Raw genomic sequence first — 22,948 nt, forward strand, 5'->3', positions numbered from 1 at the left:
AAAAGCCTGATTTTCATTTATTTCAAATTTCAAAGTTAGATGGATAAACATGTTTACAAATAATGCTAAAATTTCTTTATGAATGCTAGAAATTTCCTCCAGCTAGGTCCAAAATCTAATGTTTTCAAAATGTAAAAAAAAATAATCCATAAAGCTAATAATAATAAGCTAATAATCCATAACTCAATTTTTTTCGACCAACATTTTGGCATTTCCAGCCCAAAGAAAATTTATTTTAAATCACCTTGGAGAAGGTCAAAAAATATGTTTCACAATAATGTGGTCTATGCCCCTCCCATTAGTCAAAACAGCATTCTGATTAAAATTGTGCACAATATGAATTAAGCAGCAAAAATCTACCACTTACTCATCCATCTCAGTGTGGCTATTTTGCCACTTCCTGTCAACTGAAAATGACATCACAGCTGCAGTTTTGCCATTGGTACTGGCAATAACCACACATCACGTATGAAGGTAAACACAAATTTATGGATGTTTTTTTTGACCAAAAAAAAAAATCAAATAAGAAAAATTAATCCATCATTCATTGATGGTCAACGGGTAGTGATGAGAAAAAAGTTTAAAGGCAAAGATAGAAACCAAATGAAAAAACTTTTTTTTTTTTCATTCCAGGAAATCTTCACTGTACACGACCTGGTTCCTCTTGTCCCTGTAAGAGCCTTTGGTGCTGTTGTGCACAGCTGTAAATTAGACATGCGAATATGCAGATTAATCCAAACGTAGATGAAAAGGAATCGAAAAGAGAAGGCGAACAAGTGAGTGTTTACCAAGAGAAGCCCACACAGACTTGCCAGTGGCGGCATCCAACATGGGTTGCTTCCTAGCAATGCTGACTTTGATGTGAACGTCTCCTACTGTGCTCCCATTCAGCTGAAGATGAGAAACCAGTTTGATATTAGAAAAAACATAGTATTTACAAAATATTTTCTGTGCACTATGTTGAAGGAAGTCATCCTCTACCAACCTCAGCTACTGCCTGGTCTGCAGACTCCATCTTCTCAAATGTTATAAATGCACAGCTAGAAATCAAAACAGTCATGGTGGTAGTAAGAAAATGTTTTGGTTTTGTTTGTTTTTTTAAAAAAAGCATTAGATGTTAAGGTGAGGGCTGCTTAACTGATACGTATAGAATTGTATGGCATAAAACATAATTACAGATTAACGGGCCAATGAATTTCAAAAAATGTATAATGAATAAAACTTTTCCTCTATATATTTCAGTGGGAATCAACCATAAGCAGATTATTCTATTAAAATTCAATTTGCTTTTTGGTTATGATATAGATTTATGTGTAGTATGATGCCCAAGCTACTTGTGTACAAAAGCTGTAAATGGATAGGTTACATGAAGATGATTTTTGAAAGGCCTGACCAATTAAACGATTACTCAGTCGGGCCATAGTTGAGATATGCACATAGTATTCCCTACTTGCGTGGGTTGTCCATGGAGAGATCGATGATGTTGCCATGTTGGGAGAATGCGGAGCGCATGCTGTCTTCAGAAAGCCCCGAGCCATAAACATACACCGTATTCCCTTTTCTCACTCTGCGCTCAGGATATGAATCTGACCCTGGACGAATTTACAAATTAAATGAGCCTTTTTTAAAAAATTTTTAACAGGACACAGTAATAAACAGAGAATGGTTACTTACGTCTGAATGTCCCATCGCGGTCTTTGTCTACATCACGGTCCCGATCCATCTCACTGCTTCGGTCTCTGCTCCGGTCTCTCTCTCTGTCCTTTTCTCTATCTCGCTCCCTCAACCTGTCACGTTCTCGATCCCTGTCACGTTCACGATCCCTGTCACGTTCCCGATCCCTGTCCCATTCTCGGTCTCTCTCCCTTTCTCGATCCCGCTCACGGTCACGCTCTCTGTCCCGTTCTCTGTCACGGTCACGCTCCCTGTCACGTTCTCGCTCTCTATCTCGGTCCCGGTCTCTGTCCATCTCTCGGCTTCCTCCCCCATCATCTTCATCACGGTATCTGTCACTTGAACTGACAAAACTGTGGGAAAACAGAGTATTTGAAACCAGCAAATCACCAACAAAGTTTTCAACAAGATGCGATCCTACCTCTCATATAGTGACTTCCTGTGGGATCTCCTTCCAGACTAGAAAAACAAAAGATATACAGTATATCAAGACTGTAGTCATAATAGAAGATTTTTCTAGGGCATCAGTCAAAAATGTGTCTGTTTCATTAGGGATTGTCCACTCAAGACCAGATAAGTATAACTTGACTTATAATGACACTTGTCACACACAGTTTAAATATTTTGCCTCTGACACTCATTTTCATGCGTGTGCAAAAAAACAAAAACAAATGTGCAACATTGATAAATGATTTTTTTTTTTCACATTAAGAGGGGGAATCATGGTTAACAATGAATATTACATCAGGTTGTTCTTCATCCGTAGAAACACTCCTTTGGAATGGTAAGAAGGCTGGAACTGGGCCCTTTTCGGGGTCCTGTAATGTGGAAAAAAAAAGGTTAAAAAAAATTAACATACCAACAGGAGACAAGAATGTGTTATTGAGATGCAAACAGAAGGACGTTTTACCTTGAGTTTAATCTCCAGCATACGAGAACGTTTAAAACCGGAGTTCTTGTTCTCCGATTTAATGGCGCTGATGGCCCCTGACTTGATCAGCATCTTTGCTTGCTCCGTAGCTGTTGCCGTGTCAACAACTGGCTGGTCTGACAGTGCTGTGATCGAGTCATGCAGAAATAACAAAGAAGCTTAAAGCCACATCTTGTGGTGAGGAAATGACTAAAATTCACCTACTTCGTTTTAATCCACTTGTGTTTGTTTGGTTGGTTGTATTCTGCTTCTTAAGAGCAAGCAGGGCTTTTTTCTGAAACACAAAGAAAAGGTTAATAAAGACTCATCTGTGAAAAACATAAACACAACATCCACTAACCAGAGGAGCGATTAAAAATCTTTATAGCAAATTTAAATATAAATGATGTGTGTAAGGATATTGTAGAAAGATGCGATCCTCTTCACCTTTTTCTTGAGTTTTGCATACTTCTTTTGCAAAGCCTCTTCTTCCTCCGTTAGCGAAGATGGAAACGCAACCATGGTGGAAGTAAGTAGCTTCATTGAACAAAAGAAAAACAAAGGATTATCATTATTCAATTGAGCAGTACGAACAATTAAGAGAAGATAGTAATCCAACAACCCAGAAATATATTGGCTCGGTGACAACAAGATCTGCACAAAAAATAATTGTACGTTACTTAAAATATTTAAAACGTTAACACTTCTCTTGATTTGTCATTCTAGCGCTGTCTTTACATGGAGTTAAACAAAATCTACAATAATCTGAATCGTCTACTCACCAAATTCACGGAGCGACGAACAAAATACAGTCGCGTGAATATGACGTAAGAATAATGGCGTCTTGCAAAACAAATAACAATAATAATAAATTATCTCAATCGTATCTATCTTGTTAAAAATTTCCCATTACAATTGTCAAACCATAAAATACGTTTCATTGATATTCTAGTACTTTTGAGACGACAATCGTACTTTTAAAATGTTCTTATCCGGCTCTGTTTTCAAGCCACTTCCGTTTGTCAAGCAAGCTACTTCCGAGGCAACCAAATGCGACAACTCAGCAGCATTGATAGAGAATATGGACAGAATAAGTAAGTTTATGCCAAAAGTCTAACCTTTTCTGACAAATAATCGAACGTTAGAAAATAAATCTGCTTTAATATAAACAACCTCACTTCCGATACTTGTGTATGAGTAGCTCATTTGGACAACCACTTTCAATCATTGCTTTATTTAGCAGCACCATCGCTTTATGTTCAAAACATTTACATTATGAATTCAGCAATTTTGAGTCTATCTGTGTTTTCCGACATAAGGAGCATTTTATTTCATTCAGTGTATTTAGATTGTAATGGTGCATCCAATTGCTTGTGTGTAAACTGGCGTGTGTTTGTTTATTTCTGCCTCTCTTAGCTGTGCCCCCTCCGGGCCCTATGGACCTTCCTCTGTCCTTGCTGGAGATGGGATGCTCTGGCAGGTTTGAACTCATCACACATCCCTCCCCAGGCTTGCCTTTCCCTCCGCAGACCACGGTCAGTATTGGTGGTGGGTCTGGAGAGTCACTACCAACTCAACAGGTTTCTTCAGTATCATGTCATATATTTTCCCCATCAGCTCCCCAACGGACTTCCTCCCACCAGCCTGAGCCTGGAGGCCGAAGTAAAGAAAACATTTTTACAGGATCCAGGCTGGCTTCCTTTACATGACACTGACTTTGCCTTCCAAAAGTTTCTCAAGTGCGTATTCCTTTAGGAGGTGATAGTTCCTACTTTATTTGACATCTAATGATATCAGTCCACTTCCAGTGCTTGCATGGGCTTTCACTAGGTAGTCCACCTTCTCCCATATTCAAAAAGCAAGCGAGAAACAAATAAGTAATTTATGCAATACATTCTTGATACTTGATACATACTTGATATAAATACAACTGGTATATATATGATTATTCAAACCTGTTCCGTATTGTTCTCTCTTCCAGAGTGACACAAAGAAATGTGAATGTTGACTCCTTGCTCCACTGCAATTCATCTCCACTTAATACTGGTCTCTCTGTCATCAGAGATCCAACTACAGGGATGCTGCTGGATTTCACAGAGGTACTGTATTATATTCTCACTCCTGTTGTACTGCTTTCATGGTCATTTGAAAGCTGATGGGAACCTATTATTTGTATGACCTGCATTTAGGTGTTACTGGAGAACACTGGCCTTTCATCAAAGAACTCGCTGTCACTACAACGCAAACCTGGGCCTCCTTCCGAGAGCCTTCGAGGAAGCAACACAAACTACCCTTTCCTGCCTGGTGAAATAAATACACTGTTATGTTTTGAATAAAAGCAAACCCCTAAATAAGTGCAGGTGTATTTACCACAATTTTACCCCCGCTACCTTTCCATAGGAGGTATGGAGGAACTTACTCTCGACCAAATCAAGAATAAGTCAGATCTGGAACAGGACGTAGACTTCGAGAATGGTGAGATTTAAATTTGTTTTCCAGCGATGTGAAAATACAGTGGACCCTTGAAAGTCGTTGTCAAATTTAGCCCCACATTTACAAAAAAAAAATATGGTACAACTAGGGAATTAGAACCTTGAACAAATCATCATCTTTTCATTCGTCATTACTAGGAATGTTGAACAGAACAAAACAAAGCGTACTGTAATTCCAAGATTGCTGATATTTAAGTCTTTTTTTTTTTTTTTCACCGACAGATTTGCTCCAAGTTCCTCCTGGTTTTAAAGCTGGAATGGACTTCAGGGACAGAGGTATGTTGACATCCCTTGGTTTAAGTCAAAACAATCTATTACATGGTACCTTGCCAAGAAAATATTTTAAAAAAATAGGAAACTGTCAACATATCTTGCATCAATTCACCAATACAATTTTGCTGCTTGGAGGTTTCTCACTTCTTGGAGACAGCATGTTTGCAATATATTGCTGTTTTAACTGTATTTTGCAACATGCAAACACAAAATTTTTCATAACTTTCTTTTTCAATGTGCAATTTGAAGAAGCGAAAGTAGCAAAACCTGAGGTCAACCTCATGTCATTGCTGTCAACGTCCGATGACGTCGCCGACTTGGAGGTAGAATCAAAGGAGGAAGGCCAAGGACTGAAAGAGCCCGCCAAACTTCCAAGGACGAACAGCCTTGAAGATTTGGGCATCAAAGTACTGTATTTCATCTGTTATCTTTATTGTTAGCATTTTTGACAAATGAACTACAGCATTTTATACCATATGTCACTTGTCGATGGTACAGATCATTGTTGTATATTCATAAGTATATTTGTAGCAATTGCAATACATTTTGAATTTTAAAAAAGTATTTGTATGACTTTATTCATCTGATCCCCTTAAAAATATGATTTAATATGCTGTTGTCTTATATGCGCTTGATCATATCTCTCCCCTAACAGGATGCTGTGTCATCACCCTCTCACTCCAGCAAGGGAAAAGGTAGCAAATCAAACCAGAGTGAGAAGCCAGAAGAAACCAAGAAATGGGCCATTCCTGTTGACATAAGTTCACCTTGTGAGGATTTCCACAAACGTATTCCACATCCAGCTTTTAAGGTATTGCTATGCTCAGGTCATCAGTGTTTCCAAGTTCCATCTTTTATTGGCATATACTGTTATGGGATTTTTGCTCTCTATCTGCTTGTGTAGTGGCCATTTGAGCTAGATGTATTCCAGAAACAAGCCATATTACGACTGGAGGCCCATGATTCTGTGTTTGTAGCGGCGCACACGTCAGCTGGTAAAACAGTAGTGGCTGAATACGCCATCGCACTCTCACAGAAACACATGACAAGGTGGGTATTTGCAACTAAGGTAAAATTCACGTTTTTCTGAGCAGTCATCTTGTTATTTGTAAAAACTGCTTGGTTTGTCTAAAAAGAGAGGAAAGACAACCGTAATGTGCAATATCTTAGTCATACAGGATGTTCTTGTCTTTACCAGTAGAGGGCGTGGTCACCAAAATAAAAAAAAAATGGATTACTTTGCTGTTTTGTTTTAGCAGGATCAGCCACTACTAGTTCAAAAGGAGTTCACTGGGCTGATAAATAACATCTAATATTTGGGCGTTTGTGTTTTATAACAGGACCATCTACACTTCCCCAATTAAGGCTTTGTCCAATCAGAAGTTCAGAGACTTCAAGACCACCTTTGGTGACGTGGGTCTCCTCACGGGTGATGTCCAGCTCAGTCCTGAATCTTCGTGTCTCATCATGACCACTGAGATCCTGAGGTATCCTTCAAATTTTTAGGTTACCTTAAGAGTAGTTTTTCGAACCGAAAAACGACAAGTTTCTCTTTACTTTCAGGTCGATGCTCTACAACGGTTCAGAGGTCATCAGAGACTTGGAGTGGGTCATATTTGATGAGGTTCATTATATTAATGACGCAGAGGTTAGGAGATTCACACAACCACATCCCCAAACTCTATTTAAAGAAAATATCCGTGTTTAATACTTCTTGTTTTTCTTTTTTTTTTCTCTTGACTTGCACAGAGAGGGGTGGTGTGGGAAGAGGTTCTCATTATGTTGCCTGATCACGTCAGCATCATTCTCTTGAGTGCCACCGTGCCAAACGCTCTGGAGTTTAGCGAGTGGATCGGGTAGGCGCTTCACGTTTACAGCAGCCACAAGACGTAGTATTAGAGAGCTCATCATTGTCGTGCTACACCATTGACTTGGAGTAGCCTTTTGAAAACACTAAATGCACAGTAAAAATGTGACATTTTGACTGCCAAACTTTCCAGACGCATTAAGAAGAAGCACATTTATGTGATCAGCACACTCAAGAGGCCCGTACCTTTGGAGCATTATTTGTACACTGGAAACAACACAAAGACCCAGAAAGAAATGTTCCTACTGGTGGATGCTACAGGAAACTTCCTCACCAAAGGGTACCTCCTTTTGTCTTCTTATCAGTAGAACTCTTCGGACAGTGGTTCTCAAAAACAAGTACCCCTGGAGGTATAGGAAAGGCACTCCAGTGGATATATAATATTTTAACAGGGTTTCTGCAAGTATCAGTAAATGTAAATTCATTATTTGAACACATTCAATTCCAAAGACGCATTTATCGTCTTTATAAAGTGCAGACATGAAATCCCAGGTACTCATTTAAAGGTTTTTTTTAAATATTAAGATAAAGAATTGTATAAAAAATATTTGGCGCTGAATGACGTGACGGGCAGTACATTTTTCATTTCAAATTAAGAGCAAATGAATCAGAACATGGTGCAACTTATTGCTAAACTGTGTTACAGTGACTAAAAAATTGCCTAGAGATACCTCTGCATATTTAGGTTTAGAATCACGGTCATAAATGTTCATACATTTTTATAGCAGGGAAAGATGTTTCAAATAAGGCACGCTCTGTGTTTTCAGCTACTACGCAGCCGTGGATGCCAAGAAGGAACGTACCAGCAAATATGCCCAATCTTTTGGCACCAAAGGTCCATCTCAGAACACCACAGCCAGTCAAGTAACTACTACTACTACTTTTTTTTTAATTTTCATGATAAAACCAGAGCTGTGCAAACCGTTTCTCTGCCCATTTAAAAAAAAAAAATGTATTTGATGTTGTTTGATGTTGATGGCACTCCTTATTGATGCCTTTTCTCGCTACATTAATTACTAACCCTGTAACAGTCAAAAAGCTTTGCCAAACTTGCTTTTTTGATTTGCTTATTTCTTCTTATTTGTGTTCACCTTTATCTCCATTTTAGGATCGAGCGGTGTGGCTCACCCTCTTGCACTTCCTGTCCCACCGGCAGCAGACTCCCGTGGTGGCTTTCACCTTCTCTCGCACTCGCTGCGACGAGAACGCCCGTTCGCTGGACTCCATGGACATGACCACTTCCATCGAGAAGGCCGAGATCCACTCGTTCTTCCAAAAGAGCCTGAGTCGCCTAAGGGGGGGCGACAGACAGCTGCCTCAGGTAGCAGATGAGGAAAAATATAGTTTTATGTGTTGAACAAAAACCTAGAGCACAATGTCATTTAATGGCGTTTCCAGGCAACAGCAATTAGCAAAATGCGGGTTTAAGGGTATTAATTGTACATGATAAATAATTCATCAAAAAAAAAAACACAAAGTATTTCCTTTTTTTTTTCTGAAAAATGTGCTCAGATTGTGCTCATGAGGGACCTGTTGAAGAGAGGAGTAGCAGTCCATCATAGTGGAATTCTGCCCATCTTGAAGGAGGTTATTGAAATGCTTTTCTCAAGAGGTCTTGTGAAGGTGAATCTTGCATCTTTAACTTTTTTTTTTTTTTAATATAATTATTTGGTGTTATTTTATGTTTTGGTTTTATATTACAAAATACTAGGACTGCACTGTTAACGTCGCCAAGGATCAGCTTAATTTGTCGTGGCAGCCAATATTGCGATTGCAATTAAAATTCAATTAGTCATGCAGCCTTACAAAATACATTCATCATATCTGCCATCGTTTCAGGTGCTGTTTGCGACTGAGACATTTGCAATGGGTGTAAACATGCCCGCCAGGACTGTGGTGTTCGACAGCATCCGAAAACATGACGGAACCGGCTTTAGGAATCTGCTGCCTGGTATGCTGCTGAGCCCTATGAATGTTAAACAGCGTCATCGTAGAACACAAATAGGTGTTTTGACATTTTTTTTCTGTTTTTCAGGGGAATATATTCAAATGGCGGGCAGAGCAGGCAGGAGAGGTCTTGATGCCACGGGCACCGTCATCATTCTTTGTAAAGCTGGCGTTCACGAGATGTCTGATTTGCATGTCATGATGCTGGTGAGGCTCTCCCGCTTTGTTACATACTACAGCATCCTGGTTCAGTTGAAATAAAAAACTGTAATCAACATGTAGGGAGTATCTAATATTGGAGCTATTGGAGCCCCAAATTACAATACGATGAATGTGAATTGAGAATTTTGAAACATTTTCCAGGGTAAGCCCACTACGCTTCACTCGCAGTTCAGACTGACTTACACTATGATCCTCAACCTGCTGCGAGTTGAGGCTCTCCATGTAACGGATATGATGAGGAGAAGCTTCTCTGAAAGCCACAGAGACACACAGGTAGACTTGGTTCATCATCTTACTGTATATGGTGACCCCTCTCCCCCATGTTCAAGTCCCTCCCGTATTAGCTCAATATTTGGAAAAATAAAGAGCATATTTTTAGAAGTGATGCCCCTCTTGCATGCTTGCAAGATTGTAACCGACTTTGAGCTCACTTTGCAAGCACAGAATGTATCAAAATAATGTATTTATTGTAGCATCCTCACATCTGCTATCATTGTTTACATCTTTAGGCACATGAAAAGAGGATCGCCCAGCTGAAGGAGACATTGTCCACTCTGCCCGTTGTAGCCAATGAGGGCCAGCTTTCCGATTTGCTGCAGTACTACCACACAGTGACAGAGCTACAAACCACAAGAGACATCCTCCAGGTGCTGCAAGCACGCAGCAAAGCCACACAACCTCACAGCATTTTATCACTGCAACCCTAACACCATTCTAACCTGCTGTCTTTGGCTCCAGCGTGCAATTCTCGAGTCAATCACGGGGTTGAAAGCTCTGTCTGTAGGCCGAGTTGTGGTGGTGAACAACAGGCAGCATCTCAACGCCCTTGGTGTTATCCTGCAGGTAGGTTTTAAATGCATTATGATGAACACCCAAATCCACATCTTGCTTGGATGCCAATGTTTAGGGAGAAAGTTTAAAAAAAAAGATCAAATTTGACGTATTAAAGCACGACCATGATTTCTTGTGTCATTTAAACTAAATATTTAAGTGTGTGTCACATTGCTTTTCAAGCACAATTCTCCAAGCATTCACCCGAGTAAGACTTCCTCATTGCTCACATGCCGAGCTTCTCTGCATGTATTTGGCTAGAGGAAGAGGATGCTTGCTACCTGGGTCTTGGCCGCAGACAGTATTTCAGTTCACACCTGGGGTGTCAATATGTCACCTAAGGTGCATGTTGGCAGTTGGACGAAAAAGCTCCCTTACACTTCCCTGAGGTCACTGTGGACAAGCTGGAAAAGAACCTCGCCCGTAGCTCCGATGGTCCCTCCATGTCTACTTCTCTTGTCCAGGTCTCCGGCGAGTCTTTAAATCGCACCTTCACCACGCTCGTCATATGTGACAAAGGCAATGAGGAAGGAGAAGGAAACAGTGGCGACAGCCGGGTTCTTCCTCACCTCTACAATACAGCGCTCTTTATCCCTGAAGGTTGGTCATTTAAATTTGAACTTTATGTTTATTATGTGCTGAAATAGGTCTGGAACCAGAAAATGGTGCTTTGAACTTTCCAGGTTAACTATAAGCATATATAAGATTATATATTGCCTTTCACACTTGTGTAACCTGTTTGTTGTACTAATATAAAGTCCATAACGCCGTGTTGACAATTGAAAAAACACACAAGACCTTTTATGTATTTTTCCAGGCCCGTGCAGCCACACAGTGCAAAAACTAAAGCCACAAGACATCACCGGTATCACAGTGAAGACTCTCAAAGTGATTCCCGACAGAATAATCGATAACTATCATAAGAGACAACAGCCTCGATTTAGGTTTGACAATCAACTGTCTTTTCCAGAATCTGAATATTTCATTCAGTATAGTTGCAAAAAAATAAACAATCCTATCCTCCAGGACCGAACCACCCGGTCAGGCTATCTCCACGGCCACCCAAGAGCTCCTGCGTTTGGCTGAAGCCAACGCAGGCGGTATCGCCACCCTCGACCCAGTCAATGACCTCCAGCTGAAGAGCGTCGACGTGGTGGAGGCCTCCATGCGCCTCCGCGTGCTGCAGGAAAGCCTGAGAGAATTCAACTGCATCCATTCACCGACCTTCACGGAGCAGGTGTGTGCTTCTGTGTGGCTTCGTGGCAAAGAGTGCATTATACCCAGTTATATATTTGAGTATAGGTTTGCGCTACGGTCAATGAAAAAAACAATCAACCAGGCTCTTTGATTTGGTATCCCATATATTTTGGATGATTAGGTCGGGTTGTTTCACTTGTTTTTGTTCATTCAATTGAACAAAATCAACTTTGTGCATTTGTGTTTCAGTTTGTTAAAGTTAAGGAGAGGATGAGTGTACAAGAGGAGCTGGACAAACTGCATTTCCTGGTCTCAGATCAATCGTTATCTCTGCTTCCCGAGTACCATCAGAGAATCAAGGTTTGATTAATAATAAGAATAATCAATTCTATCCATCAATACTGTGTCCTAAGGCCTATCCCATCAATTCTTGAGCACATGTAAATTTTCAATTTATAGCAATTGGGATAATGTGTGTTTATAGTTATTAATTGTACATAAAAAAAAAAGTAAAGTTAACTATAGACGAATATTAAGCGTATGCTGTTGAAGATGGCAAACAAAGTTTAGTGCTGCTGTAATACACCTCTTTAAGGGCTTCACTACCTCCCATTAGTTTCTAAAGCGTAAAGTATAATACAGAAGGTTGTGTCTGTCATGAAGCTGCATTTGCACGGTAACGAGTTAGCTGTCTCTTTCCGCCGGCGCGTTCCAGGTGCTCCAGTCGCTTCAGTACGTGGACAGCGGCGGAGCCGTGCAGCTCAAAGGCCGCGTGGCTTGTCAGATCAGCAGCCACGAGCTGCTGCTGACCGAGCTGCTGTTTGAGAACGCGCTGAGCCCGCTGGCCCCCGAGGAGAGCGCCGCTCTGCTGTCCTGTTTGGTCTTCACGCAGAACACGCAAGTGGAGCCGCACATTACCAACACTTTACAAGAGGTGAGGCGGAAGTGATGGAAGCGGAGACCGTGCCTTGTTTACTGCCTCCGCTTTGTGTGACTCACTTATTCTTATATCTGATTGTGTAACACTGCTAGTGTGTGTGTGTGTGTGTGTGTGTGTGTGTGTGTGTGTGTGTGTGTATATATATATATATGATCGGCATTATAAAAGGGTTTAATTTGCTTTTCTCACTACTGTAACACTGTATGCCGTACGTGCAGCTATGATTCATAACATCATGCTTGACTTGTGTTCCCGCAATTCACTCATGTTTTGTAAAAATGCACCTTTTACTGCTTCTTCGTGTTTAGGGCTTAACCTGGTACATGAAAGTGCTTTATAGGGTCTTGAATTAGTCATGACCCTTCTCTGTATCTACTTATTGTGCTCAGGTAAGCAGCAAAAGGGATTTAAAAAAAAAAAGCATAATCTTTCTCACAGCAGCAAGAGATGAGTCATGTACGCTCACTAAACAACAGAGGTACAATTGCATAATTCATTGATCCGATGGATGATTTGTAAATCAATCCGACTTGACGGCCACGGTATTGCAAGAAAAAGTTTGTTCATGTTGTAGTTTAATTGCTTTACTTGTGTTTTCCACACATTTGCTTTTGGTTGACTCATCGCTTTGAACTCATTTCTGTTTGTCACTCAGGGTATTGATCGAGTGTTGTCAGTTGCACAGCGTATAGGAGAGTTACAAAGGGATTGTGGTTTACCACAAACAGCGGAAGAATTTGTGGGCCAGTTCAAGTTTGGCCTAACGGAGGTGGTGTACTGCTGGGCCAGAGGCATGGTGAGTTTTGTATTCCATTTTTTTTTTTCGATACGTTGTTTCTTGTTGGGGAATCTCTTGTGTTTCATGACATCATGTGGTTAGAAGAGTCGGATTTAATGCTTGCTAATAGGGGCACATTCTGTTGCATGCGAATGGAGACTTGTTACCATGACGACCAGTGGCTACTTTGAGGCACCAACTTAGCCTATATTTAGAAGCGTTCCAACCCCTCTATTGACTATTGAAACAAAAAGGCATTTCTGTTGTTTTATTGGACACTTTTGGAGACTGCAAATCAATGGCTTTTTTGCAAAGTCGCCACCGAAATGTGCTGTTGACCGTCGACATTATAAAACACGATTTCATACTTTGTGTACTATTTACATTTTCACGTCATTATTCTTCTGTCTCACAGCCGTTTGCAGAGATCGCCCAGCTGACAGACGTCCAGGAGGGCACAGTAGTGCGCTGCATCCAGCGTCTGGACGAGGTTCTGAAGGAGGTGCGACAGGCGGCCCGCATCGTGGGAGACTCGGTGCTGGGAAACAAGATGGAGAAGGCCTCCCTCGCCATCCGGAGGGACATTGTCTTTACCGCCTCCCTCTATACCCACTGAGAGATGAGTGATGGACGTGTTTAAGACACGTTTGCACAAGACATGCATGATCACCTTTTTTTTTTAATCTCAGCGATCCCACACATGAAGTGAAAAAAAATCATGAAACCGCTCTCATTGTGTAAAGTGTGCGGTAGATGACCAACGCTGAACCAACCTGAAAATTCTACACACAACACCCCATTATCATATTGTGAGAAGTTTATTTAGACCATTTTTTAATTTATTAAAAATAGAAAACCAAAAAATCACATCATGATAAGTATTCACAGCCTTTTTTTAATATTTTGTTGATTCAATTTATTGAGGCAATTATGATGGCCTCAAGTCTTTTTTTTAATATGGATGTCACAAGCTTATGCACACATATCTCGAGGCAATTCGGCTCATTCTTCTTTGCAGTAATTCTCAAGCTCATCAGCTCTGCAAATATTTTCCGGATCCACAGTAAATTTGCATTTAAGCCTAGAAAACAATGCAAAATGCCAGATGGGTGCACAAATAGCATCAATGCAGTGGGGTTAGTTGTGAAACTCTTCTTCGTTGGTGTCTGAATGACTGAAATAGTCTTTTCTGTGAGTGAAAATCACATCATGGCCCCAAACTGATTGTCAGTGTTTCCTACGTGATTCACACGGCGAAGAAAAGTGGAAGGAAAATGATGATTTGTCTCTCAAACTGGAAATGGGGGCAAGCTGAAGTTCATCAAACACTCTGTTGAGTTCATCTAATTCTTGGTGATCAATACTTTGAAAATGTTTAATTACAAATTAACTGAAAATCTCAACTGACTTTGAGCTTTATCAGCCACACCTATGGGAAAAAAAATGTGTGTTTTGCAAATGTCGAAGGAACCATCTGCTACTGTGCTGCAAAATCCCATTTCCTTTTGCCTTTGTGTTGTCTTTGTAAATAATTGCACTTTTATAAAAATGACTGCATTTTTAAGTGTGTGTTATTGTTGTGTTTAAAACATACACACACACACATATTTCTGTAGCAAAAAGGCCATGCCCAGAGAAAACCTTATTAGAGAGAAGATTGAGGGGTGGGGGGCACCTAATCCAAATCCAGCCTCTTTATTGAGTTCTAATGGGATGTTCCAGCTCAATGCTCGCGCTTTTTTTCCCCCAGTCTGAGCTGTCTGTCGTTTTAAGACAACCATCTCCGTGTGGCTGATTGATTTCATATTCACCGGTTTGGTCGTGGAGGAACCTTGTTACACACAAAGACACACACGAACGCGCGCTCGCAAGAGAGCAAGAGCGGAGATACGCACGCGGTGTTCCAGGAGAGATAGACCTCAGGTTATCAGTGCTCTTGAAGATGAAGGCATCTTGATGATGGCCAGCTCGCCTTTGGAATAGAATTCAGCATCGGAGCGCATACTTGGAAGGGATTTTCTCCACCTTCATCTGGATCGCTGATAACATCACGTTTGGAGGAGGATAGAGAGGCATGTCGGAAAAACACGGTAAAATCAAATATTTCTTGGCGCATTTTCTCCCGCATTGTGTCTTTGTGCTTGGAATTTAGTATATAGCGATTTTTAAATGAAAAGCTCCATTTTCACCATCTCCATCCGATGTGCGCATTTGTAGCCCACTCGATGCAACGTGCTGCGTGGGTGCAGCAAGCAAAGAAACATGCGGCCTTGTATTAGACTCTTTCGTTTCACCGTCGCACTTTTCTTTTATGTCTTTGAAATTTGTTAGCGTTTGTAATTTCAAGATGTATTTTCGAGATGAGACGTGTTTGTTTCATCACATCATTAGCCTCAACAAACATCCTTACGTGGGCGCCCAGCCTGCAATAATGATGCGATGATTGTTGTGTGAAATGAAGATTCAATAAAGAATCGCGTCACGGCTGGAAACCGAACGCATGCCCACTTGGTCCACGGATGCGCGTGCAAGCAACAATCTCGTCCCTATTTTTGTCATTTCAGCACATTGTCAGTTTAAAGCTTTTTTTTTTTAACATTCCAATTTCTGCTCATTTACCATCAGTTGATGACGTCGTGGATGGCCAATCGTATTTGCAGATGATGAATTATTTGGCTTTTGTCAATTCGAAATAATTAACACGATTCGTGTTACTTTTAGGCCTAGGGCATCGGCGTATTTCAAGATTCTTATCAACAAAATGCAATATAATAGAAATATTCACATAAAGTGGGTAAAAAAAACTCAGTCAAGTCTGATGATGCCATCTACTGGAAGAACATTTAATTGTTCTTCGAAGAAATACTCAACCAGTGCAGAGGTGTTTTTTTTTTTAGTTTGTCTTTGTGTTTGCATCATTTTCTGAAAATCTGTCCAGTTTGATCAAAAAAAGCAGCGCTAGCTATGCTAAGCTAGCATCGGGGATGAGAATTACAGTTAGGCAGAAATTGTAATTGGATTTTTTTTAATGGATCATTTCACTCATGTAATATTATTCCTTTACACTACTAGTTTTAAAGATGTGACCTTTGAACATTTCAAACGCGCCCTTTCAGTGAACACCAACAGATATTTTTTTTCCATTCGCTAAATGTGTGTGTGTGTGCGTGCGTGATAGACAGTTGGAGGAAGACTATTATGTAAAGTCGGTCCTCATCCTTCATCACTCATCTGTTCTTCTCTCTGTCCCTTCAAGTCCTCTATATTCAATCTCCCACGTCACCCCTTCATCCATGCTCAACATCCCTTCCCATTCAACTTGCCGCATCTATTAAAACATATCAGTCAGTTCCAGAGTCTAAAATTCACAAGGGGCATGTTTTGACAGAAAACTCAAACACAAATGCTAATGAAGGTACTTTAAGAGTGTTTGATGGAGGGGGGAACGGTCTTTACTCTGTGGAAATGTCAATCATTGTCATTATTTGCACATAGACGGATATTCCTGCAAGGGATTATCAGCACCGTGTGTCCTTTATGGCTCTCGTTTGATGTCTCCTCGAAATATGATGAAAGACGAGATTGTTTTCGAACAAAAGTCTCGGATTGCATGGCTATTCCACATGTGGGAGTTTCAATATTGTTTGTTAATCCAAAGGGGTTTCTTAAAATACAATAATATAAGCACAAATGGTAACCACAAATGGTGGTGCAACACTGTAGACAAATAAACTAACAATGCATACCGATAAAGCTAATAATACAGTATCTTACTGAGCTAATGCGACCGTCTTCTTCATGTGTCTATATACTGTATGTCTGTGATATACTGCCCCTAGGTGGCAATGTGTTTAATTTACATGCCTTTAGCGTCCTTGTCATGTTTCTGCTCAACTCATCCACCTCCGTCTTTTGTCCCTCCACCTCCAGGCCTCGAGGACTCCAGCCGTCAGATGATGCAGCCTCCCCCGTACATCCCGGGCCCTCAGGAGCCTAACATACCGCAGCACCCCAACATGCCACCCGGCGCGCAGCCCGGCTACCCTGCGCCGCCTCCGCCCTCGGGCTCGGAGGGATATCTCCAAGAGACTCAGTTTCATTGTAACACAATGGGACCCCCGGGGGCCACGCAAGGCTACACAGTCCAGACTCAGGGGCCCGGAGGAACCATGCCGCATCCTCCAGTGGGATACCTTCATCCTGGGTACCCTCTGCAGCTGCAGCCGTGCACCGCCTATGTTCCTGTGTACCCCATGGCCTCTGTGAGTCTTACTTAAAGACTCTCTTCTTGTATATATATATATATATACAGTATATATATATTACCTAACAAGAGTTTCCATTACAGGGGCAGCCCTACATGCCCGCAACAGGAGCACACCCAGCAATGCCACCGGGTCAGATTCACCCCATGCAAATACCACCCAATATCACCTTAATGGACCGTCGGCCGCCACACGACTACTTGCCTATCGCCGTGCTCACGACGGTGTGTTGTTTCTGGCCCACTGGCATCATCGCCATCATCAAAGCGGTACAGGTGAGTGCCCTGTTTGTCTGTCTAGCACACACGTTGTTGTTGTTGTTTTGTTTTTTACAAACCTTCTTGTCTTGTGCAACAGCAGCAGCCTGCGTTGTTCCACATTCACCCAACACATGCATTACATAACGACACCATTTAGGGAGCAACTGGAGGGGATGTTTTCTTTTTTTTTTTTTTTTTTTTTTTCCAGTGACCCTGCTCGTTCAGCTCAGTTGGCTTTGAGTTGAGTTGAGTTGACAAGGCCTGGGCCTGACTTTACTGTGTATATGTGGTGCCGCGTGGCCTCCCTTTCTGCACGCCCGGTGACATCGATCCTTTTGTGTTTGCGCTGCACACGTTCGTGCATCTTCTGTTTACATAATATTTCAATATGCCACTGAGGACCACTGAACTAAATAATCACGCTCTTGGAGGATGACTATAGTGTACTATACTATATAGATAAGAATCTAGTTTTTAGGATTGTCTCGTCTTGCGCACCTGCACTTTGATTTGTACATGTAAAACGCAGAGGATAGTGAGAAACGCAATTTCGATTCCTTTGTATGTTAAGCACATGTGAAGAAATTGACAATAAACTTGACTTTGACTTTGACTTGACCTGGATTGCGTGGGTCTATTTGACAGAATTATTACATTTCTAAATTATTTCATTATTTTTAAATGATTACATTTCTAAAAATACATATCTTATTCACTGCCAGCGCTGTAAATATGGATCTTTGACGTCTATAGCCGTCATTGGCAATGAATGAGTTAAACTGGTTGAATTGATTGCTTTATTGAAGCGTCATGAATACATTCACCATTTTGTGTAAAATAAAGTGAAATTAACACAAATGAATGCAAAAACCAGGGGAAATGCATGATAAAACAGTCTTTTCATTATGTCCAAAATTGACAATATTTCCAATTTTGAATGGCAGTAAATGAGCCTGACATGGGCTAAATTGGACACCTATAGGGTGTAGCTCTCGACTTCCTGTTTGCAAGCATTTAGAAATGTATAAATGACTCCCATGGCCCTCTCTAAGAATCTAAGTTTCCCACCCAGCTATAAACACATGTCAATTTGTGTGTTTGCAAGTTGAATTTTTTTTTGCCACCTCTCCGAGTGAGTCATGGCGCCGCCCTGGCTACCTCGTTGAAAATCTCAGCTCACAGATATGGAAGAAATGCTGCTTTTTCGTTCAGGTGCGCACGGCCATCGCCAGAGGGGACACGGTGACGGCGGAAATCGCCTCCCGCGAGGCTCGCAACTTCTCCTTCATCAGCCTGGCGGTGGGCATCGCCTCCATTGTGCTGTGCACCATCCTCACCGTGGTGGTCATCATCGCCTCGCAGCATCACGACGACGACTGGGAGCCGTAACCACGCGGGGGAGGGCTCATTTTAAACGGCGGGAGCACCGCTATGCGCCGCTGCCGCTTGCGGCTGCGCCAGGCCGCTCTCACACACCCGCACGCGCTCACACAACCATGCCATGAAACACGCTGCTATCAAACACGCATCGGCAGCCAAAACAACCAATCGCGCCGGTTATCCAAATGCCAAATACAAACTGTTATCTACCTAATATTTACACTCATTTCATTCGGGAAGCCGTGACACAAAGATGACATCGTTAAATTATACGACTATTTAAATGAGAACATTTATTTACGGTATCCAGTATTTGGGGGGGGGGTAACTGTGTCATGTTGAAACAGTGTGCTGCTATTGTATTATTGATGATGCACTTGTGTAAGAGATTAAAATTGAAGCGTCAAGGAGAGCGGCTCAATATAACGCACCAAATGGAGGCTAGTTGACAAAGTGGCAACATAGCCAAACAGGACTATTTCATTGGGAGATGCTTTGTATTTTCCGTCAAAACATAGAGTATATTACATGTGTTTGTTTGTGGATTTCTTTCAAAATACAGTATATACCGATTGATTTATCTAACATGCGTCGGATCTATAGTTCATGTTAAAATTGGCTTGGATTCAAAACCGCGCCGCTTTTTATCGCCGTTCCGTAGATCGAGTAGTGCATGACAATTAAATGCATTTGTTGTGAAGCAGTCTCAAATTTCCAAAAGCGTCGTTTTTTAAAGTAAAGACAAGAAGGTAAAATTGCTTAAATTTAGCCATTCGTAGATTTTGATATGTGGTTTTTAGAGGCGCATCGTGACGCTCGGTGTGAATCGGTAGCGGTTAGGAGTGGAAATACGCTTGCATGACGTTCTCGGTTATTTCCATTCTTCTTAAATATGGAAGCTTAATGTGCACATGTGAGCTACTACTAAATATACAGTATTCCTCTGCGATTATCCTAAGCGTTAATTTGGGATTTCCTTCAAAACGATTGTGGTTGTTATAATGTAGCAATCGTTAGCGGTGCATGATAGGAACACTTGAAATGAATGTTCATGATACGTAGATGAGAGACAAAATAACTGCTTAGTAGCACTCCATTTTGTTTTTTTTGGCAGGACCTAAAGTACTGTACGTGTTTTTCTCTCACATATCTCTTCTACTTCCTGTTAACAGTGGCGACTTGAGATGCCATTTTGGGGGTTTTTGATACAATAATAATTTTGCTCAATTAATCTAAAACAAACGGAACGACACGCTTTGTATTTACCTTTTCAGTTAGTTAACATAATGCTTACATATAGGACACATTATAGACTAACAATTAGAATCGAAATAAAAGGTCTTATAATCCTTTGTATGATTGACAATCGAACACAAATGGTGGGACAACACATGTAAACAGAACATAACGATGCTGTTTTGCTTTCCCGTTCCTCATTCTAATTTTATACATTTACAGTATATTGTTTAATCACTTGTTTTGCTGCAGGACATAATTCTTTAAAATACGAAGAAAATGACACATTTTTGTATTATTGTATTATTGCATAATGTACATGGAAGGTTTATATTCTTTCAAGCAATTGACATAGGAACAGAAATGGCGACGCAACACATGGAAGCATGGGCTTATATCTTTTTCCTCTGGGAAGAACAATTAATAGGAAATTAAATTACACTAAATTAAATTACAAATATGCATCTTTAGAAGGAGATGATGGAACACATGAATGACATTAGCATTCATTTTCAATGGGGTTAAAAAGTAATTTATTTGCAGCAAGTTTGGTCACAGAATGACCTTTGTATACAAATTATTGTTATTTTTACTATACCATCTCCAATCTTCAGTATTCATAGATGAAGGAAAGCCCTATGCTTTAATTTCTTAACTTAAACCTCAGAAATTGCATACATACCTAAAACTGTACATTTTCTTTTTTTGCTTTACGTTTTTATTTTTATTTACTTTTTGCCTATTTTTTTCACAGCGGTGAGGACTTTTGAAAACACACACGGATGATGATTGAAGACTCTTATTTGTCCAAAGGTGTGAATGTGAGTGTGTATGGTTGTTTATATGTGTTTGGTCGGCGTCCAGTCTCTTCTCTTGCAAAGTCGATGTTGGGGTAGGCTCCAGTTCACCTGCATCCGGGATGAGAAGAGTGATAGAAAATAGATGGAGCCAGTTGTCAAGAAAATGTTGATAAGAATATAAAGACCACAATATATGATGATATTTTATGAGAATTGCACTTTTTAGTGTAATATAATGCTTAGGCAAGACATAGGTTCCATAAATTATAAAAATCTTGAACACATTTAAAAAAGTTTTATATAAACGGAACTTAATGAATTCATGTATATTTATGTATATTGTATATGCATATACAGATATATTAGTGTTTTAATACGCATCTCAAGGATGCTCCATAATAGAGTGAAACGACCCAAGTCGATTCAGTGGATCACAATCCCATTCACTTTTCTCACTTTAAAAAGGTCTACCATGCAATGTTTTCATTTTACAGTATGAATGAACTTGGCAGTACTGGAAACGTGTCATTTCCTTCAAAGATTTACATGATCTCTCCAGCTAAAAACAAACTGATAGTATCTTGATATATATTGAAACGGAACAATTCGGTTTGATTTGATTTACTAACAACACTAACAATTTACAGTCCATTTCAAAACAAACATTGTTTCGTGACACCCTAATATATATATATATATATATATATATATATATATATATATATATATATATATATATATATATATATATATATATATATATATATATATATATATATATATATATATATATATATTGTAGGCACTTATTGGAGGAAATTCTCCATTTAAAGCATGAATTGCACAGCCGCATTGCTGTTAAGTGCGTAATGCACAGATATGAGCGTGTTTGTACAAAATAGTCACTCCTCGCATATCTAGTTTAGATAGTGCTAAGCTTCAGCGTCTTGAGTGCTTTGCTTTCTTGATGCAAATTTTTTTTGTAGTTTATCGTATGCTTCGCTTTTGTTATTTGGTTTGTCAAATAGCAAGGTTTGTTTTTTTTTTTCAATGAGGTGGCTGGCAAGTAAATACAAAGTGTACCAAGTTTTATGAAATTGTGATTATTTACAAATGTGTTGCACAAGACTTGAGCTGTTTTGAGACATGAGTAAAATAAATGAATTATGGTCTGTGAATGACAATTTAGAGGAGACAGCATCTTTTTCTTTGGGTGTGTGTGGTTGTTTTTTTTTTTTTTTTCCCACCTCTGTGTGTCTCTCTCCAACCTCTCACTAAAAAGCTATTTATAGCTGACCCGTTTTACTGAGCCTGTCTTTTTCCCCTCTTGCTCTCGTACGCTATTACGGTTTGTCTCTATCCTCTGCATATTCAAATCATTCTTGGGATTAGAAATTCATGCTTCTGTCTTCATGACAAGACAATTGTACTTCGACGCCATTGAAAGATGAAGTCAATTCGAGTCAGCGCATGTAGAATGCATCGCCGGAAAACCGGAAAATGGAAGATGGATACAAATGAATAGTCCATAAATAGATCTTCTTGGGCTCATAATTTTGCTGTTTTGTCACCATCAACCCCCAGGCATTGTAACAAACGTGGTTCTGATGATATCCAGCAAAAGAAGGTTTGGAACGATTTAAAAAAAAAAAGTATAAATGTCTACATTATGTGATGGGTGAGAAAAAGGGATGGGAATTGGGAAGCAAAAGATGGAAGCTGAGCCAGACTTTTGTGCACAGGATCACAGATGGCCGTTTAGCCTCCCGAGGAGAGTCAGCGTCTCTGAAATTGTTGAACTTGGCCTCTTTCTGCATGCTCCTCTCCGCTTTCCTACAGGGTGCCAACTTTGTCTAGGTGGAGAATCTATCAACAG

General features: G+C 40.3%; 3 protein-coding genes across 3 annotated transcripts; 2 read left to right on the plus strand and 1 right to left on the minus strand.

The window, feature by feature from the left end:
* Nucleotides 1-469: 469 nt before the first annotated feature.
* nelfe (negative elongation factor complex member E) lies at nt 470-3,434 on the minus strand. The gene is made up of 11 exons (XM_088405346.1): nt 3,367-3,434; nt 3,032-3,121; nt 2,810-2,879; nt 2,585-2,730; nt 2,418-2,492; nt 2,096-2,133; nt 1,675-2,027; nt 1,451-1,592; nt 986-1,040; nt 789-891; nt 470-701 (listed from the first exon to the last, which is right to left on the minus strand). The coding sequence occupies exons 2-11, from the start codon at nt 3,104-3,106 to the stop codon at nt 625-627; spliced, it is 1,134 nt and encodes a 377-aa protein (XP_088261472.1). The 5' UTR covers nt 3,107-3,121; nt 3,367-3,434; the 3' UTR covers nt 470-624.
* Nucleotides 3,435-3,627: 193 nt separating this feature from the next.
* Nucleotides 3,628-14,695, plus strand: skic2 (SKI2 subunit of superkiller complex). The gene is made up of 29 exons (XM_088404715.1): nt 3,628-3,678; nt 4,001-4,119; nt 4,202-4,323; nt 4,566-4,683; nt 4,774-4,888; nt 4,985-5,059; nt 5,299-5,352; nt 5,599-5,756; nt 6,005-6,160; nt 6,254-6,399; nt 6,690-6,836; nt 6,913-6,997; nt 7,099-7,205; nt 7,350-7,496; nt 7,984-8,080; nt 8,325-8,537; nt 8,729-8,839; nt 9,056-9,167; nt 9,252-9,370; nt 9,527-9,658; nt 9,895-10,032; nt 10,124-10,228; nt 10,681-10,816; nt 11,034-11,160; nt 11,243-11,453; nt 11,663-11,773; nt 12,129-12,347; nt 13,009-13,149; nt 13,547-14,695. Exons 1-29 carry the CDS (start codon nt 3,666-3,668, stop codon nt 13,745-13,747), a joined length of 3,735 nt encoding a protein of 1,244 aa, XP_088260841.1. The 5' UTR covers nt 3,628-3,665; the 3' UTR covers nt 13,748-14,695.
* Nucleotides 14,696-14,858: 163 nt separating this feature from the next.
* On the plus strand, nt 14,859-21,811 carry prrt1 (proline-rich transmembrane protein 1). Its single transcript, XM_088404716.1, has 4 exons — nt 14,859-15,221; nt 17,062-17,393; nt 17,480-17,671; nt 18,869-21,811. Exons 1-4 carry the CDS (start codon nt 15,206-15,208, stop codon nt 19,043-19,045), a joined length of 717 nt encoding a protein of 238 aa, XP_088260842.1. The 5' UTR covers nt 14,859-15,205; the 3' UTR covers nt 19,046-21,811.
* Nucleotides 21,812-22,948: the final 1,137 nt, after the last annotated feature.

The sequence above is a fragment of the Hippichthys cyanospilos genome, chromosome 21 (genome assembly GCF_059441005.1).
Source record: "Hippichthys cyanospilos isolate Australia breed blue-spotted pipefish chromosome 21, RoL_Hcya_1.0, whole genome shotgun sequence".
NCBI classification, from domain to species: Eukaryota; Metazoa; Chordata; class Actinopteri; order Syngnathiformes; family Syngnathidae; genus Hippichthys; species Hippichthys cyanospilos.